Below are 20,832 nucleotides of genomic sequence, written 5' to 3' on the forward strand. Positions count from 1 at the left end.
AAAATGGGAACACAGACTGCTGAACTTAATCAGTTCCACCAGCCCAGGACAAAGAAAACAACCTTGATCAATTCAACCTACAGTGTAAATAGCTTTAAGGGAAGCAAACTGTACTCTTAAACAAACAGCTAACTAGCTAAAAATATTTTATTCACCTATCCAAGTATCCTGTCTATTACAAAGATATCCATAACCTTAAAAATTATTCTAAGACATTGCTACACTACTTCTTTTGAGCACATGTTTTGTTTCAATGTAATTATCAATCACACATATTTCTGCATAGTACCATGAGAAAATATAAGAACAGGTTGCTAAGAGTTATTTCTAATTTCAATAATTTTCCCCCCATATACCCTTTGAAAACACTCAGGAAATTTCATTCAAATGCTTTGCCTATACTGTATCAAAATTTATTTGAAAGCTAGAATATTGGAAAGTTAGTAAAAAACTTCTAATACAACTACCTAAAGAATTCATTAGGGAAATTCCGAACTCAGATGTTAAAGAAATCAAGGCTGTTCCAGCAGGTTAAAACAGTATTTTGGGATTTTTGAGACTGATAAATTATAACAGCTTCACAAAATTCATGCTACTCTTTCTACATTTGTGGACAAAAAGAAGTATAGCTACATCCTCATGAAAACCCAAAATCTCTTAGCTGCTATTTTACTGCATTCTGGTTCAAGGCAGGTTCGGGTTTCCCAGGTTAACATATTTAACACTTGAGAGTGAGAGTTATGGACATTTGTCACTATCTTGAACATAAAATTATAAAGGGACAATCAGGATTTTCCATAACACATTGAACATCTCATTTATTTTCTTTGAACTATATTTCTCTGAACTCTGACATTCTGGAAGGAAATGCACTCTTGGTTAAGTCCAAATTTTGCATTCCTTCTCCTTGGCCTCTGTAAGTAATGAAGGATTTTTATGAGGCCTAGCTAGCACTCTTTTAAATTTATCTTTGATTTATAGTTGAGGAAGCCTTTACTTGAAACTTATCCTGTGTCACAGCTGTCATTAAATTACCAGACATGGAGAATACATAGTAATATCATATATGTATAAAATATACAGTATGTATGTATGTATACACACACACACACACACACATATGTATATATTTAACAAATAAATTGTTACCATAGTTTCAAGCATTCAATTGCCTTCTTACACAAATATCAAGGAAAAAAATGCATAAGGCTGAAATTTGCACAGCTAATCCACAACTATCTCTTTGAGCATTTCTATTTCATTTTCAGAAGACAAAACTTCACGGTATCAACCTAATGATGTGAATAGAGGCTCTATACACTTTTTAGAGACAGCCTTCCAAAGGTAGGTGCTCAATTACACATGCAAACTGGGTGCATGTAATGCCTGACAGGTTACTGCATATGCACATGGAAAGCAAATAAACACTCCCAGGCACGTGATGGCAATCAATTTACCATAAAGACAATGACACATTTTACATCCATGGTCACACGTCTGTGTTAGAACACGCAGATTAGGTGCACACATCTCAGAAATACACAATGGGATACCTAATCTGTAGTGTTTACTTGTCAACTTATTTTTAGAATTACTTGAAAATAAATAAGGAAAACCAGCAAGGTTTTCTAAAAAAAAAAAGACTTAGCAACACAGTATAGGATCAGCTTTTGTCTGTCAGTGAGCCAGATGCAAGAAACACACGGTGGTTCTGTCAGGTACAATAAAGCACTGAACACAAAACAGCAGGAAAAGTAATTTGCAAGCTTGTATACATACCTAAAACATCTGGAAAGGGAGAGCATTAATGAAGCAAAGAATGGAAAAAGCCAACACAATCAGGTTTTGTACAAAGCATACAGCATGAGGCAAGGTTATAACAAGTGTAACATACACAGAAAAAGGTTTGGGTTCTTTTGACAAAGAAATGCAGCAGAAGCACAAAGCTGGTTCAGTTTCTGCAAATGGCATGTGTCCATATAAAGAATTAACTAAGCCAATTGGGGCTGATTTTCAGATGAATAACATTTAACCACGTACTGTACATTCTTGGAGAAAAAATCTGTTCAAAATTACAGATTTCTTCTAGGCATTTAAAGAAATTTCCCTTTCCTTCAATTTAGTTCTAACATCTCATGTGTTAAAACATGTAACAATATTGACAAGCAAACATTTCCCTTTACATCAAAACAAGCTTAATTAGAGAGTGTCCAGTTTCAAATTGGGACAGAGATGAATAAGACTGTACTATCTACCTAAATCTTTATGAGCCAGACACTATTTTTAAAAAGTTCTCAAGAACATTAATTTTATACTAAATATTCAGTGGCAGCATTGGTTTCCAATAAGTCAAATCCCAAGCCTATTTTTAACTGATTCCATTACAAAAGCAAACTGTCAGTCGATAAGTGTGTGTAGCATTATAAGCTGAGAGAGACTCCCTTATAATCCTGTAAATCCAGTTCCTTGTGGCTATTCCTATTTCTGATTATCACATTGCTGGTGCATATCTGTTTGAAATTAATTCTGGTTTGTCTGTTAAATCATTCCAAAGAATGGTGCCCACTTCACTGTTTTCTGTGCTATGTACAACAATGCAGACCTGTATTGGGTGATAAGGTAAGAGTTCTCAAAAAGAGGTACACTTATTTCCCAGAGAAAAGTATTTGGTATTAATATATCAAGCACAGAACCTTTTTACTACCTTAAGAAATCAATGGAACACTTATTAAAATAATAAAAACCAACAAAATATTTTCAGAAGTCTAAGAAATAGCCTTCTCTGCTGCAGTTACAACTGCTGCTCACAAATGTGATCATAAATGAGGGGTAAATCTGTGGCCTGGCTGCATGAGGTACCACTACACAAAGTTTGATGAGTTAAAAAAATAGCTTTCCATTGAATAAAAGCAGTTCTGGGGAGCTATATTATATTTTATATTTTATATATATATATATATATATATATATATATATATATATATATATATACATTTGCATAAAGGCATTTTTAAGTTGTACCAGATGTAGGAACAAACCACATAGATCTCTGTCCATGTGCCAATGACTGTTCAAGGAGGAGAGAGAAGAGAGCAACTCATCTCCCTACATCTCATAGTTGTGCAGCCAGGAAGCCCTTTCAGAGCAAACCAAAACAAACCAAAACAAATACTGTTTTTCCTTAACAAGAAAAAAATTCTTTTTGTGATAAATACCAGTTTTAAATACCTAGGAAAGAACTAAGTCATTATAGATAGTCTGGACAAAAACAAACAAACAAACAAAACAAAACAAAACAGCACAAATTAAGAATTTACTATTTGCTGATATTCTAGGATTTTTTTCTTTATCCCTTCAGGTATTTGGGGAAATGACCCTATTATTTTCATTTTATAGAAGGGAAAATGTAGGTAGAGAAAAAAATAATTTTCCAGGACTCTGAGCAGACCTGCAGCAGATATTAGAAAAGAACTAATGTGATGTGAGTCCTGATTTAATGATGTAGCTGTAAGACTTGTAGTAGTAGGGAATACTATTGGCTGCAAAGCTAATGCCGATAAAATATGAAATGCCAAAATAGCTCTCCTAAACCAAATCTTTTGTGATCTGTATTTCAAGAGCGCACTTTCAGGAACATACAGTATAGCTGTTCCTTTAGGGCTGCTGTCTCATTCAGTATGCAACTCCATACACTGTCAACTGATAAGAAGCCATTGAATAATTTAGTTTCTCTTCATTGTCAAATAGGTGTTTCACATCTCATTTAAAACACATGACTCTAATCTTTCTCTGAAAACAGAATGCATAAAATATTTATGGGCTATTTTGTGGAGCTTACTTTGGTGGTATATGCAAAGAAAAGATTTTTCCCTTTGAAACATCCCAGTTAGGTAAGAAGCTGGGAGGGATTATTCGTATATTCCAAAGAGAAAATTGAATTACAAAGAATAATCAGAAGTTACGAATAATTTGGGGGGATTAATTTTCAGAAATGTAGTGTCTGATTCTTCAGAATAATTACCAGTAAAAATTACATTCAGAATAGAAATGCAGGAAATCCTGATTCCTGGGGATTCTTTCTTCCAAAATGGAACATAACCTTGAAGCTTCTTTTAGAAGTCAGTACTAAAACTCAGGACATTCCTGATGCTGCTCTGTACTGTCAGTATAGAGTATCAGAACTGATCTGAGAGAAGGAAAAAATTCTTTGAGCTAGGTTGGGAATGAAAATAATACCTCCCCTGTTAAATGTCTGCAAAGAGTAGAGCCTAAAACAAGACAACTTCTGGGGAATGAGGATCCACAAGGCCGATATTTTACAAGCTCCCAAGAGGAGCTCCAGTACTACATAAAGGACTGCCTGCTTTCCATCCCCCTTCTCCAAGTCAGTGCATTACCATGCAGCATGCTGATTTTGAGGGTATACACTATTATTTGACAGGTCCAAAGCTTGAACTTCTGTTTCAGCTACAACACTCAGTCTTTCTACAGAAGATGCTTGAAGCATACAATGAACACTGGGAAAAAAACAGCCATCTTCATAAAGTCTGTAAATAACTAATCCAGTACTGTACAGCAGTTCTGTATCAAAAGCAGCAAAAGCCACTGTTGCATTGGGGTAATTGCATTGCTTCCAATTCCCCACACTGTTTTATACATTTTTCAAGAATATTAAGGCAGAGGACTGGTGGAAAATTAGTCTGTAAATATTTGATCAAAGGCTGGATCACAGCATACGTAACCTAAAGATACTAAAATGCTGTGCAGTTAGCCTTATTATTATCACTTCCTAATCTTTATTTTGTACTGCTTGAATTTGTAAAACTAATAATAATCTTTTAATAGGATATTTTGTTGACTTATAGCAAATTCAGCACACAAACTGAAAAAAAATTCCACCATCAGACTATAGTGTGATATTGCCACTCACCTCTTCTACTTCAGCCAACTAAATACTCACAGCAGCGGTGTCTTGTCACCTACCAGCAGACTATAATGATGTTCTCTGATTCTGACTCTTATTTCTGCTTTGAGGTACATTGCTGATAAGCAAGGGAACAGGCTGTAACATGCCTTGTACTTTTTTCTTTTGCCTTCTGCAAGAGTTTTCCACTGTCTTACAAAAGCAGTTACCTTTTCTGACTCCAGCTTATTTTATTTTATCTCAGTTTTCCTCCAAACACTGCTGCCACATCACTTCCCTCCCTTGACTTCCTGTCTGATTTCTGTCCTCTCATGGTTTATCCCCTGCCTAGAGCACTGACTTGGAGGTGCTTTATCAGTGGGTTTGACTATCCCAACTCCTTCTCCGTAAGTCCAAACTTTTCCATAATGGATTTTCACTACTTGCCTTCCTGCCTTAGCCTGGCCAGCCATCTATTCCTCCAGGTGAATAAATGACTTTTTATTCCAATCTCCATGCTGCACAGCAAAGGAGGGACTGCAAATTGAAAGATGAGCATCTTTTCACCTCAGTGCTGCTTGGCAACCCTGACTCAAGTCTGCTGGAAGCAGGTTCTGCTCAGCATCATTGCTGGACCTTGCCAAGGAAAGCTAAGTCTTCAAGCAATTCAGATGCAAAACATGGCATGTGTTAATACCAGCTTCTAATAATTTGGTCAAGCTTTCTTATCATTTTCATAAAATTGCCCAGAAATATGTAATGAAATTTTGTTCAGTTCACTACCAAATTTCAAAACCCTGCTAGATTACTAAAACAATGGAAGTATTGCAGCTTCTGCAAGAAAAGGGTTTGAGAATATTTTTGTCATCTTTTGGGCGTCCCAAACTTAGGTTCGTTCAGAACTCCCATTTTAAATACCTCCATCTAAAAAAGTACCTTGACACAAAGAAAAAAATGTTGATGCTCTCAAGAGTACAGTTCGACATGAGGTAAGGTGTACGAGATTGGGCAGCATTTAATTTTTATTGATTTTTTTTCCTGTATAGAATTTTGTGATAGGTGTTTCACATATATGAGAAATTAATGATATACTTTCATTGCTGTGCTGCATATATTTGCTGCATATATTTGTACAGTATTGCAAAATTGCACAAGCTTTGCTGATGAGGCTTAATCATCGTGATTCTGTTCCATGACTAGTTAACCTCCATACTTATTACCAGTTTTCAGTCCTAGTCAAAATAAGTGACACTTTATCTTTTCATTAGATTATGAAACAGTCTTTGGTGACAAGACTGAAATTCACACAGAAGAATATTTGTGTGTGTAAAGATATTAATTATATTGTTACGGTACATTGCATCTTGATATTTGAAAACACTTAAAATAAGACACACTTGGAAGCTACAGACTACTTTCAAGCAAAAATTCACAGCCTCTATATAGCTGAAAGCAAACGTTTTATGAAACAAATTTTCAAGAAAGGGAAGTAAATATTTTTAAGGCGGACAAGCTCATTCTACAAAGTACTACTATATTAGGCAAATGTTAAATATTCAGTCACAGTTCAGGTGTTCAAATTTTTTTGTTTCATAACTGATAAGAACTTATTTAATAGGATGAATGAAACAACTTTCTTGTTTCAAAAAACTTACAATTTTTCAAGATGCAATGCTGTGCTCAGGGGAAATCAATCTCTGTCAAAAGCTACTAAGAGGAACCTGAGCTCTGTAAAAGCAGAAACATGACTGAGTATTCACCCGGGATGTAGCAAGTTCCCCTTTTTTTGGTATTTGGTGGGGGACTTACACAGGATTTATTATGAGATTTATGGGATTTTTCCCCCTTATCTCAGTCAAGCCTTACACAAGTATGTAGATGTAGACTCCTGGCAGGATTCCTCTTAGAATCACAGAATGGATTGTGTTGGAAGGGACCTTAAAGGTCATCTAGCTCCAGCCCCCTGCCATGCACAGGGAACCTTCCCCGAGACCTCTTGGCTATTTCCAGGTGTCTCTACATAGGGAATGCACCAGTGACAGCAGCAGAGTCCTGGATACATCTCACTCTAGAGGAAAGGCAAAGGCAGTCAGGAAGTGAGACTCCAAAATGATCACTTTTTCCTCCTTACTCAAAGGACACCTTGCAATGGGAAGCTCCAGTGGAGCCACCTTTACTGTAAATGGTTACACTTAATTACAATTTCCCAGCTAAGCTTGTTTTTCTTTCTGGGTAATAAATGTTTAATTATTGATACAACTGGACAAGCTTCAGTAAAAAAGACTCACGTAAGATGACAGATATTTAGGCTATGAATGTAGCTATACAGTTTTTTTACAGTTTTTTAAAAAATCTCCCTTTTTGCATGCTTCCTTTTTTTGTACCAACCTTACAATTAGTTAAAACTGATACAAAATTCATAAAATGTGTACTTCAATAACTTTTCTCAGGCTTCATGTCAGTAGCTATCACTGCTAGTAATCTCATTTAAAATCATGCGTAATATCAATAATATTCATATAATTCCAAGTAGTTAACCAGAAGAACATGTTTTCAGATTTTATATGGATGGCTGCCAACAGCAAAACATGAAAACTGTGCACAAGCAGAATACACCAAAATCAGCACTATTGGAAATTTACCTGATAGTGATTTTAAAATGATTTCTAGTGCCAGGATTTCTGAATTATTAGAACTGTGATTTTCCCACCATCGGAAATTTACCTGATAGTGATTTTAAAATGATTTCTAGTGCCAGGATTTCTGAATTATTTGAACTGTGATTTTCCCACGGCAGAGAGAAGGCTATTTTTAGCTTTTAAATATGAAGTGAGAGTAGATTACTTCACAGGCAATTTGTAGACAGCATCATTAGAGGTACTTACCTAGGCTTGATCTCGTGTTAGACCGTTCTATGATCGCATGCTTACTGGGATTGTTTAACACTGAGCGTTTGGCAAGTGAGATGTCTGCTGTGACTCGTGTAATTGATATACTGCAAAATAAATACAGCAAAATAGCACTGAACGTTATTTATCTTTCAGGGATGTGGGGAGAAATCTCGTTTTACACTAGAAGATGGCTAAGACTATAGGAAAATAAGTTCTCAGCAGCACAGTATGCTTTACCCAATGTGAACAGAGAAAAAACTTATATCTCACTTAATACTGCTACAATAACTACCGTTAAGTCATCCTCCTACATGTGCCAGGGGAGAGGGGAGGCAGGAGGAGGTCAGGGATTGCTGCAGAAGATGGGACTTCCCTGGAGTCTCCAGGTCTGGTGAGGGTCTGACATTTCACCAGTATCCCCAGTAAGAACAGGCTGGTTTCTCCTTTCCCTGACTTCTTGAATGACAATATACTGAATGACAACCTGGGTTACTTTAGCCATATTTGTAAGACATGTAAGAATATGCAGAATTAAATGGTAAAGGTAAGGCTTATTAGAGAAATGAGTCCAGCAATTTAACTGAGGGATTTTTTTGTTTGTTTTGGTTTGGGGTTTTTTGGCCTTTTTATTATTCAACTTACTAGCATGTGTTTTCCTAACAGAGTGCAAGAGCTACCTATAAATTTCCAGAAAGATTCATGATAGCAATGAAATGCTAGCACCTAAAAATAGGAACTGTAACTTGGAGAAGCACATACTTGAAAATCCTAGGTTGACTATCTGGCAGGGTCAGTTTTGTGTTTATGAGAAAAGATGAGCCAAGAAAGAAGTGGTTACTTTCAGTTGTTTGCACTGCTACATAACCTTCTGCATATTCTTCTTCCTAGGAAAACAGTTACCTTGGTTTATTTTGCTTTACAGGGTCAAAATGCACCCTTAAGTTCCTTTTCAAACTCTCTGGTCTAATGAGGTTTAGAGGTCACATTTTTCCAGTGCTGAAAGTTAAATCAGACTGATGATATTCCCTTGTTCTTCCTAGTAGGATTTTACTTGCAATTTAAAAGAGGAAATAGATTTGCTGAGAGGAAGGGCTCCTCTCTAGCAAGCAGAGTCAGATGCTGTTTGTCCATCTGATAAGTAATCCAATAGGCCATTTCCCAATGAACTCAACAAGTGTATGCACTTATCTAAAAAATGTCACAGAGCCAGAAAAGACAGAATTATGTGAACAATACTGATTAGTAATCTAATTTTGGAAATCTAGGGGTGATTGAACTTAAGCTAAAAGCATAACCAAAGGTGGTGATTTCTGGCACAGCTCCTCACAGGTAATGCCATTTGTCTTAAAATTAAATCAAACATGTATATTGGGATACTTATTAGTTTTCTTTATTTGCTAATGGAAGGACAGTACAAACTTTTACAGCTTTTTGGTTTTTGAGTTGATTTGGATTCTTTTCTGCCAGTCTTTCTTCTTATAGGCAATAGTAAATTTTTGCCTTTTAAAATGAAATTATGGTATACTGAACAATGCCAGATTTATCAGTCTGTTTGTCTATGAAAAAGACTATTTTTAATTTTAAGACTTTTTACCATTTTTCTGAATACATTTTCATGTCTTTGAGAAACTTCACATCAGGAAGACCAAGTCTGCTCTCAAAACAAAGGGTATGTTCATATTGCAAAACAATTGCAACGAGAGCAGGGACAACAGTGTGGCAGCTCAAAGTAGTAGCATGAACCTGAGAATCTCAGGTGCAAATTTGTTCAGGACCTTAAGTAATGATTCCAATGGCTACTGAAGTTTTAGGATGCTTCAAATCTGCTACTACAGACACAGTTTTTTGGTTTTTTTTTGGAGTATTTGTGGATGCACCCTGCCACAGTTGCATCTACAACTGAAAATGTGACATGCTCTAAAATATTTAAAGACGCAATAATTTTCTTCTCTTGCAATAAATGTTTTGTTAACTTCCAATTCTGAAGGTGTGTTATCTAGGGTTTGACAATCCTGACTAATATAAAGAGGGATTACTAAAGTGGTTAGGTATTGGCATCATTATTCTGACTGAGAAAATCCACCAGCTTAAACCACAATGTGTCGTATTTTAAAGAACTGAAGCTATTGAAAAAGAAACCTCAAGCTCCCTCTTTGAAGTTTTGACAGCAGCAGGACACACAGAATAGTGTTATGGATCTGACCACTTCCAAACTAAATAGAACATTCCTTGAGGTTACAGATTTTATTATAAGATCTTCCTGTTTTCACAATTTTTCCTCCTAATATCAACCCATTAGGACATGTTAATCTGGAGCTTGATCCAATACCAAAACAATCATGTCTGGAGAATGCATCTCATGCTCCTGCTCCATGGGTCTGTGATGTTGGAGTTATAGACCACGGCACTACTTTTAGAGACAGGCTATCATTTGACATCTGTACCACAGTAATGCCTGAAGGCTCAAATACAAATCCCACTGTGTTACAGCTGAGTGTGCTGCAACCACTGGGATCAGAACCCAGCGAGTGCAGCCGGTGCGCTGCCAAGGGTGACCGAATTTCAGCAAGGTAGGGCCCTGCTCCACCCCCTCATCCCACTCCTTTTGAAACTTCCCACTATAGAGCCCAGAGCTACTGTCAAACAAAGCTCCTATCTTGAGGGATCAAAAGTTTGACAATCCCATACACCAGACAGTCTGAATCCCGTATCACTCTTTCTGAGTCGGATGCCAAGTGAAGAAGTAGAGCTGAGGAGGAACCTTGGCTCTTGCCCGTTTGCTCAAAACCTGGGAAGCACTGAGGAGATATCACTTGAAAAATATTTTAAATCACTTTTTAATCTGTAGATAAATATCTAGCAATTTGGAGTGTGAATGTCACAGTCCTCAAGAAGACATCCTTTTTTCCACTCTCAACAAATATATGCCCCAGAACACTTCCCACTGCAACACGGCCACTGCATCCTCTGTCAAGGAAACTTCCAATCCACGCTTAAGAGTCCACTGATCAAGGAATTAGCTGTCATTCTTCATTTTGTCCAATGTTATTATTTCTAAAAAACCTGGGAATACCCAAATGGAACCTGAAGTATATTTGCATTGCAAAGTACTTACCGCCCTTCGAATCTATGTTTTAAAAAATCAAATAATGCTTTTTGCATCATATCTGTTACCTAGAAGGAAAAAAACAATAAATTAATAATTGCATAGGAAATTCATAACACTGAATGCTAAGAATACTATAGAACAAAGCTGACAATACATCTCGTATCCAAACAATGGGATTGGAATGCAATTTATTCTTAATCTCAATTCTGAGATGAAGTAAAATAAAAATGAGCAGCTATTCAGTAGGAGTAAAAACTGTCTGATGTTTGCCTATGTTATAAATTATCAAATACAAATGAAGCACAGTATTTTGTAAAAAATGAAACTATTTACAACAATCAGTTACCTCATATCCCTTCAGAGAAGGCCCCACTAAAACTACTGGTCGCATAGAAGGCACTACATCATAGGGAGGGATGTGCTCTGTCTGCAAAACAGAAAAAGTTTTCAGCATCACAACACCTCGAGAAAGTGTTATACACTGTGAGTATTAGGAACTCTGAATTTCCAGTAATGTCACAGGAATCTCAGATTCATTAACTTTTCCCAGGAACTGGTAGCACAAGATAAGGACATAAGAGGTTCAGGGATTTCTTTTGAAAAAACTTTGCTTTGACTTTAGGGTTTCCTACTGTTTTCATATATACTTTTGACAGTTAAAAGCTCTTATTCTGATTCATGCACATTTCCCACTGCATAATTCCTAACTGGTAATTGAAAAGGTTATTTCCAACAACTAATGAATTGAAATGGTTAATTCTACAGCTGTGACATCTGTTTTCAACAGAAATTTTATATAGGAAATTATGAAAGAGAAAAATAAAACAAAAGGGGATGAGAAAAGCATAATGCATTTTTTTGAAATGTTCAGATCGGCCCACTGCTTGAAAAAGCATTGTGACATCACTGCAAATTCCCATGGCAGCACTCAGTCTGATGTCCACATTTGCACCCACAATTCAATTACAAATTAAATCAAAATAATGACTGATCAAATTAGTATTTCTAGAAAATTATCATAAGCAGAGCTTGGGATAGCATTTCTTCCACTTTGGGAAGTTCTTGTCACCACCCAAGAATGGATTCTGGTAGTACCATATTTACCAAAATACTAACTGATGTATCATTCACAATTTCTAAAAAAGTATTCTAGCATACAAAGATGAAATAGATTGCCTCCTTTTAAGGATTGCAAAAATTTTATATTGTTATCACAATACAATATAAAAAGAAATAAAACGTTAAGTTTGGTATTTTTTCTTCTTCAGTAAGTGGCTGTTCAATATATATCACCCTGAATGGGGTCTAATCAAAAAGAGGTTTTTGTTCATAAGGAAAGTTTTGGTTTATCTTTGTCTTGGGAATAAAAGATGGAAATCCAAACCCAGAAAATCTGTGGGTGTTACAGAAAAAGAAATGCCAGATCTATTTTTCAAATGCTTACATAGTACAAATACATCAGTCAAGATCACAGAATACAGACATTGTTCATTGTTCCAGAATTCAATGTATCCCAAGGTGTTTCGCAATAACATTAAAATAAGTATATACATTCCAAAACACAAACCCACAAAGACAGACATTTATACAGTGACAGCACACAATGCTACACAAGCAGCAGTCTAAAGCAGTCTAAAACACAGAAAAATTTTTTGTGGATGTCCCTCAATGTAATTTGTTTTTTGTTACCTGTAGTTTAACAAGATAATTAATAACATGAGAATGAAGACCAGTGCCCAAGGCATCATAAGCATGTGAAACGAATTTATTTTTCACAGTACAGAATCTGACTCAACATGTTTCAAAGCAAACCCCTGCAATTAGGCTGGGCCTGTATCCAGAAGCAGTCCTCCACTGTTCTTGCTAATATTTTAAATAATCTGATAAGCATATTTGAGACAGATTCGAAGAAAAATTCATTACAGTTGTGCAAGTGCTTTTAGCATGAGTGCCCTGATGCAACAGATCTTTGTCTTAATGTGGCTGACTTAACCAAAGGCATTCATGCTAGAAGTTAACCAGCTATTTGACAATCAGGGCAAGCACAGAAATTACCTTATTTGATGGAATATGGGGTATTTTTAAAATCTGTTCTGTTGCAATGGGCATTTTTTTTCTCTAGTTTTTACAGCTTGAAATAATGAAGCTGTCAGCAGGAAATTGAGTAGAAGTTATCTAATGGAAGCATTGAAGTTCATTAATTTAGCAGTAGAGAATCTAATATTTTCTGAGACTGGCATTGAACTGTACAGCTTTCACTGCAGATTCAAGTTCAAATATGAACTCAGAATAAAAACTGGCAGCTTTGAACATATGGCTTTTACTCAGTGGTTTGATTATGTAGATTACTTTGGGACGGCCATCCAGTACATAGTGTAAATGTCAGTATTACAAACCTCACTAACACTAGTAATGATTCTGATATGGAAGAAAAGAGGCACACAGTCAAAGACAGATGTGGAACTAACCCTCATCCAGGTCTAAGGTGGTTCATCTGGAAGCTGAAAGATGCTTATGCAGACAGCATCCAATACATGTCAGCATGTATTATCCAATTAAAAATATGATTAAGTAATAAATTACTCAGAAGTAAGAACCTGCTGTTGATTTCTACACCAGGCTTAACAGACCAAACTGAAGCCAAGTAGTGACTTTGGAAATGAGAAGGATTCAATACTATGTAAAAGAGCTCAAGAAAAGAGAGACAGAAACAAAGATCTACTTATTAAACACGAGAGCATCCACAGCAGGGACAACAATCTCACTTGGCACTGCTTAAGCACTATAACAGTTGGTTATTACCTGTAGATTTAAGTGAGTAGTTAAAACCAAATGAATGAGAGCTATGAAGACTACAGATTTTAAAACAAAACAGTCAAAATGTGGTATTTCACTAGAGAGTTTGGCTGCTACCTAATGTCTTGCTAACTTACTCTAGCAAAGGCCCTAGAAAGCTATTGCAGCTTTTTGCAAGAGGATGCCAATTGCATAATTCTGTAGTTATCTAGGTTATCTATGGAGAGACATCAACTCTCCTGGGAACCACCAGTACCACTTCCAATAGCTGAGATACTAAAAAAGTCTCACTGATGGATAGGAAGAACATTTGGCTGATAATTTATACACGACAACAGGAAAAACCTGAAGTAAACTGTCAAAACAAGTCAGAGGTTTTCCACTGGTCTTGTGCACTTGCAGACTTTGCACCTAGTGAATTAGAAGCTTAAGTATAGACTAAATTAAAAATAGAACAAATTTGACAATTTGTTTCCGAAGTCCAAACTGAGTATCTGATAGATTCCAATAATGATTTCAACAGACTGAGTAATAAAGAAAAAAAACTGAGAAAGATATAGAAAGAATAGACATGCACTAGAGAGGTGCATTACAATGCTAGAAATAATTTTCTCAAACATTTTAGAAGGCCTGCTAAGTGTGTCCTTTTATTCCATCAAAAAGGATAAATATGTAGCAGAGTTTCACAGACACACAGAACTTTTGCCTGTTTTCCTGTAATGAATCCACTATAAGCTCAACACATCTCTTCATCCTTAATTCTAGAATAGCTGCATTGTTAATCTGGAGTTACAATGCTAATGATGCCAGTGGCAGGATAAACACAGGCGATGTCAATACAAACTTACCGATTTCTGCTTCTGCTTAGCTACAGCAGCATGGAAAAGAAACAAAGAACAACAAAGCATGCATGTTATTGGCTTGTCAAAGGACGCAGACAGTTAACAGGACTAGAAATGCGACGCAGTGCAGGTGAGCAGGTGGACAGATGGGAGCTTGGAAGTTGGTGTTACCTTCTTAAAGAAGGGCATTCTTTTCTCTTTGGAGTGGGGTGATGTTACACTGTTTGCACTGGGTTTGGGGGAGCGATGGTTTGCTGGAATATCATTTTCTTCTGCATCTAAGCCAGTGGCATCTATGTCTACAGCTATATACAGACAAACAATTCAGAATTATCAGATGACAGGGAAAGTAAAGATAGGTTAAAAAGGAAATTACAGGTAAAAAGAAATAAAACTGTCCAGAGTAATAAAAAAATAAAAATAAAAAAAATAATAAATAATAAATTAATAAATAGATAAAAGTGGACCATGAGAAAAAAAAACACAATAAAACAAAGGGAAAAATTTAAAGGTGCAATACTGTAGGATTAGAAGACAGAAGGTGATCTGTAACAGCTACTGTAACATTTACAGAATAGATCAATGGCCAAGTTTGTTCTTGTTACACCAATGTAAATCCAAAATATTCACTCGAATAGATAAGACTTCCACCAATGTAAACAACAGAACTTGGTCAACAACATTTGGATTCTTTTATAGCAATGAACACTAATTGAAAATGGGTATCATCAACTGAAATTCGAAATGTCACTACTGTGTCTATGGGAAATGAAGAATTAGAAGAAAAATCACTTTTGATGACAAAATTAGCCAGATATTGGTACAATGTTATCTACATTTATCTCAGGATGGACTACAACTGGCATTTTTAATCTTTTAAATAAAAATGCATTATACTCATATAATACATTTATTAGGAATAATTAAACATAGATCTACTAACAGTGAAAACTAATAAGAATGGATAGCAGAAGAAAGAAAATTTATCCCAGCTCAGAGACGTGGGTCCTATGTAGTCAGGATGTAGGCAGGGTAAAATGGAAGTGAATACAATAAACCGTTGCTGTTCAATCTCTACCCCAGAAGAATATATAACAAAAAAAATGCTTATACCATAACCACAAATTATGTGTTTTATAGCAAGTAATAACAGTTTCAACAGGAATCCTCACAGACTCAATAATAAATACACTTTCAAAACACAAAGCCGTATTATCCTGAATGCTGAGCAGAACAGATAGCTGCCAACCACAGGTAAAACGAAACAAAACCAAACAAAACCTTTCTCATTTACATCAATCCTGATCTTAAGAAGTGGTTTAAACTTGTCTTCAGAAAAAAAAACAGATGCATAAAAGTGAACCATAAACAGTCATACATCACCACCCTCATGTGTGAAGATGTTACCCACCTCTCCACTCCCTCCGGTAACGCACACTTATCTTGCCATGCCATGATGTCGAACTGATCCTAACCCTAAATAGATCTGGAAGCAGAATCGTTTGTATTGACTTTATCCAAACCCTTAATTAATCATTGCAAACTATTATGAAACCATCTTAGTGACCTGATTTCGTCTGATTCATGAGTGGGACATCAACTAATACAGTGGCATGTGCTATTAAATTATGTAACAAATAAATATTTCTGTCAAGCCTACGTGCAGCTACTGATGCAACAGATACTTGGGGCAGCGATCTCTTTTGTTTGCATAAAGTACATTTTCCCATTTGAATTATCCACACATCTAATGCCTTGATGCCTGACATTCCCTGAGTTACTGTGCCTTTGAGTCTGTCCTGCCCAGGAAAAACCCAGTGAGTAGATTCGCATCCTGTTTCTGTAATCCTGCTCATAAAAACAGCCACAGAAATCATGTAAAATTTTCTTCTAGCAACACTGTTCCTTCATCCTCTTCATGAGTATAAAAATAACGTATTATCTTTTCTCGAATACAGGCCAGCACAGACGCTGTAAATCACTCACAACAAGACATATTAAAACTCCTTTAGTACTATGTTCAACCTAAACTGTCAGTAAAGAAAAATGAGTTACCTTAAGCTTTTCCTGTAAGAAAGAAATGCAGAATTTGATCAGCTAGTTACCAGTATCTCCTTCATACTATGGAACATCTCCTGTGAAAGTTCTTTTACTGTTAAATATTTTTAGTTCATTGGGGTCTTTTCAGTCATTTTCAGCATTATTCTTACTCAGTCTGGTGGCCTAATGGGACTGTATGGATTTTTTACTATATCAATATTGATTATTTAAATGGATATTAGCCTCTCTTTCATTTGTTTTTCACTGGTTCTTCATCTTGTTTGTGAGTTTGTTTTGGTTTGGTATTTTGGTGGCTTTATTTTATATTGAAAAAATCCATCCCCGAATCTAAATAATGAAATTAACTTATTCAGTTAGTATTATTCAACTTATTAAATAATCAAGGTATTTGTAATTGATTATACTTTCAAAGAGAGATGTGGGACTAATAATTGAATTGTGTTTCAAAGTCACTCTAATTCTTGACTTTATAGTTTCAGTCTCAAACTATGCCTCTTTCACCTTTCTTAAGATGTCATTGGCAAAAAATTATTGTAGATTCAAAATCTTGCTATCACAGAGTAAGTTAATGCGCACTATCCATACATATTTTCCAAATCTTCACTGTGACTGAACAAACTTCAACAGATTTCCTTATTTCTCCAGAAACCCATGTTTCTTGAAAGGCAGTGTCTGAAGAAACAACTCAATGCAATGAAAATTAGAGGATGGGTAGCAATCAGTCAGTTGTTAATCCAGGTGATTGATATCTGTGCTCTTAACTCTATATTCTGTGCAACATTCTGGAAATACATGTACTGATCTTCAAGTGGTTTTCTGATAGCAAATAATATCACAGCATTTCAGATGCTCTAACTATAAAATTACAACATAGGTCAAGTCGATGGACAATTTTACTACAAAAAGGCAGTTGTTGAAAAAGCTGGCCTTAGCATTAAACACATCAGTATAAAGCCATCACTAAAAGATTAAGGTGTGTTCAACACACTTGTTACGGACATACATTAGTAAACTAATACAATATTTTCAAAATAAAAGAGAAGTTAAACTGGGGTGGAATTTATATAAACAAACTGCAATTGCAATAAAGTTGGTGGTTACTAACAAATCTATGGTTTCACAAGACAGATACATTTTTAAATGGATTGAACCAAATGAAGCCACTACCAAAACATTATTTAATTCCTCTGTCTCCCTTTTAAATGACCAAGTAAATACTTTAAAATCTTCAGGCTCATTTTAAGATGCTGCTCTGCAGACCAGACTCCATATAAATGAATGATTGGAAGATCCATGTCTTTGCCCTAGTAAAAAAGGCACTAGCAACACTCATTAATATTTTCTGTTTTCAGGTATTTACAATGCATATGAAAAGATAAAACATCCAGCAACACAGCAGCTGAATCCAAAAGAATTTTTTTTGTGATCTTCTTCTGTGCTTTTTTAATGGAGCTAATGCCAGCATCCTCCCCCAACTTGCCACGTATTTGCTTCATATCATTTGAATCCAACCTAACTAAAGTTAAATCTGTATGTTGATGCTCTAAGTACAAAAAAACATTTTTGAAAAATTTGTCAAAGGCAAAAAATATCCAGCATCCTAGATCCTTATGATCAGAATTGTGAAACTAAATGTTCCTGATGTTTTAGAATAATGCCTGTCTTGATGCTACTGCAGAAAACTCAGGAACTTCTATTTTCATTGCTGCTTTTTCTCCTGTATAAGGAGGTATTTATTGCTCAGACCAGACCAAACCTTCTACTATCCTACTGTAATGCAGTCTCACATATTTATTATGTCTTAGCTCTAAAACTCTGAGGTAAAAGCAAAGAGGGAATTTTGTGCATTAACAGCTCTATCATTGTCTGGACTTGCTGGCATTGACTCCATTACTTCAAACCACCGCAAACCACCCTTATCTGGAAACACATCACTTGGGTTTTACCTAAGAAGAATGGGGAATCAGAAGAAGAGGTCTAAAGGTACATGCATTTTACACAATTAGGTTCATGAGTCTCTTTACCAAAGGGTTCACAACCTACTCACCAGATGATGGAGGCGTTGATTTTCTGGAACTAGGAACGATGTCACCCAAACTGGATGAAGAGTTTCCTCCTGATTTACTGGAGTAAAGTAATACATTAGTTTGAAGTTCTGTAGCTTTTTCAATATTTAATCTAGTTTATTTATTATCTGCCTTCTAAATGAGGTACTAGCTGTGAGACAAACAGTATTTCTGGCAGAGGTATAAAATATACATCTCCCACCAAATGCGTGTATATTTTGAGACCTGAGGAACTGCAAACATCAATCATACTTCCTGTGCTGCTGTGCAATTCATTCTGCTGTTCTGACTTCTTCAGGATCTTAATACAATTCAGTCATTAATATGGCTACTGGTATATATTATTTAATATTACTACCCATTAATAAGAGTAATTCTTAAGCCAGTGAGCATATCTGTTTCCTTTAGCTGAGGAGTTATTAATAGATTGCTAATGAAGATGAGACTGTGTCTATCATCTTTTCAATTTAATTAACATACAAATTATTTTGCTTTCTCAATACAATATAGCACTTAAGAAAAAAAGCCTCTCGAAGTTAAAGCAGTCTAAGGTTTTTGTCAAGTTCTGCTTTATGAAAACCTATCCAAGTTGTGAAAATGAAACAACAGTTCTAGTCTTTTTTATTTCAGTTACCATAATGAGAAAAGCTCTGAAAAAAAATGTAAGAAAGGTAATTTCACTCTTCAAATAATTCATATGATAGTACTAGTTTCCACTTTCTCTATCTTGAAATATTAATAAAGCACGAAGTTAATGCATTTGTGGTGTAGGACAATGTTATCTTCAATGAGAATTTCTGGAGAATGGAAGCCCCTATGATTTGGAATAGAACCAAATCACTGGGATACATCTGGCTGTCCCAGAAGTGTCACTAGAGGAATAAGGAATCCAGCATCCTTCTGCTGAGGACAGCATGCTCATGGGAAAGGCATTCCATAGCTGGTGAATGCAGCTGAGCTCTGCTCAGTCATGGTGTCCTACTCTAGACATGCTCTACCAAGACTGCTGCCCTTCCTATGGAGATAGGAAAGCATTTCTGACTTCCCAAATGGTTCCTAGCTGAATTACAGGTCCATCCCACTCAAATACACCAGGAATATTTGTTTCCTTTATACTCAAAGGGAAACAATTTGCTTCCACAGGTGTTACTAGAAAACAACTTTATTAAGAATTTGAAAGTAAAGGTGACATTATTCAATCTTGTACTATTGTTCAGGATATCTAGAAACAGTCCTTTTTCTTATGCAATGATGGCTGCAGTCAGAGATAACAAATGACTTGACATGAAACTTCCATCATAAAATGTAGTGCTCTTAAAAAGCTGTGATTATAGCAAATGAATTTTACAAGACAATTTTTTCCCTACGAGCTAACTAGCAGGCACTGGCTTTGGCTTACAAGTAAACTCATCCTAACCTTTTCTGTAATTTCTAAAATGAGCTTTAAATGTGTTTAAAAATAGGAAAATCATCAAAACAATTAAGAAATGCTACAGAATTTAGATAAATCAATTTCAAGTAAAAAAATTTACTAGCACATAGTAAACTTATTGTAACGTATATTAGCAATTGTTTTACAAAAAAAGGAAGGAAACTATTTCAGTGGTAGGCCACCACAGATTATCAATCTAAATATCTACTTTTCTCCCAAATAGCAATGATACGATAAAGCTTAATTATTGTTAATTATTAATTAACAATATTTAAAATAATGTTATATATGATATAATAAATAATATATTTATTATATATTAATTTCTTCATTGATCAGAAATGTTTGTAGCTGCCACTAACAATAATTATGCATATATATGACTGATACACAGCATCAATTTCCAAGTTGTGTCACGGACAATTCTGCTATTATTCATGATTTCTTGTTATTACCTGGAGTAGAATTTTCCTTGTTTGGCCTTTTGTTCATGCTGCAGCCTCATGTTTTCGAGTTTGACTGGGCTTGGTATGAATCCAATTTCACAGCCTTCTTTTACCAATCGTCCTATCCACCAGTCATTATTAAATTTCTACAGATTAAAAAAAAAAAAAAGAAAAAAAAGGTAATATACTAAGAAATTACTGTATCTGCGATAACTTTGTAATTAGTTTTAATTTGCAGCTATGCTATTTTTTGTAATTCTTCCCTGCAGTTAATCACTGTGCCATG

The 20,832-nt window shown here is 35.5% G+C and overlaps 1 protein-coding gene across 18 annotated transcripts in view; it reads right to left on the reverse strand.

Moving 5' to 3' along the window:
- Window positions 1-20,832, reverse strand: part of CACNB2 (calcium voltage-gated channel auxiliary subunit beta 2) — a 247,207-nt gene that overhangs the window by 21,126 nt on the left and 205,249 nt on the right. For 11 of the 18 annotated variants that reach the window (XM_038127518.1, XM_038127519.1, XM_038127532.1 and 8 more), the window contains 7 exons: window positions 20,556-20,692; window positions 18,650-18,726; window positions 14,713-14,846; window positions 11,250-11,330; window positions 10,910-10,968; window positions 7,789-7,898; window positions 1,780-1,788 (listed from right to left, as the gene is read on the reverse strand). In XM_038127518.1, the coding sequence (XP_037983446.1) occupies window positions 1,780-1,788; window positions 7,789-7,898; window positions 10,910-10,968; window positions 11,250-11,330; window positions 14,713-14,846; window positions 18,650-18,726; window positions 20,556-20,692 (607 nt within the window). Of the gene's footprint in view, window positions 1-1,779; window positions 1,789-7,788; window positions 7,899-10,909; window positions 10,969-11,249; window positions 11,331-14,547; window positions 14,568-14,712; window positions 14,847-18,649; window positions 18,727-20,555; window positions 20,693-20,832 lie in introns of all 18 variants that reach the window. The other 7 variants (XM_038127520.1, XM_038127521.1, XM_038127528.1 and 4 more) reach the window with 3 other exon arrangements.

Source organism: Motacilla alba, chromosome 2, assembly GCF_015832195.1.
Source record: "Motacilla alba alba isolate MOTALB_02 chromosome 2, Motacilla_alba_V1.0_pri, whole genome shotgun sequence".
Taxonomy (NCBI): domain Eukaryota; kingdom Metazoa; phylum Chordata; class Aves; order Passeriformes; family Motacillidae; genus Motacilla; species Motacilla alba.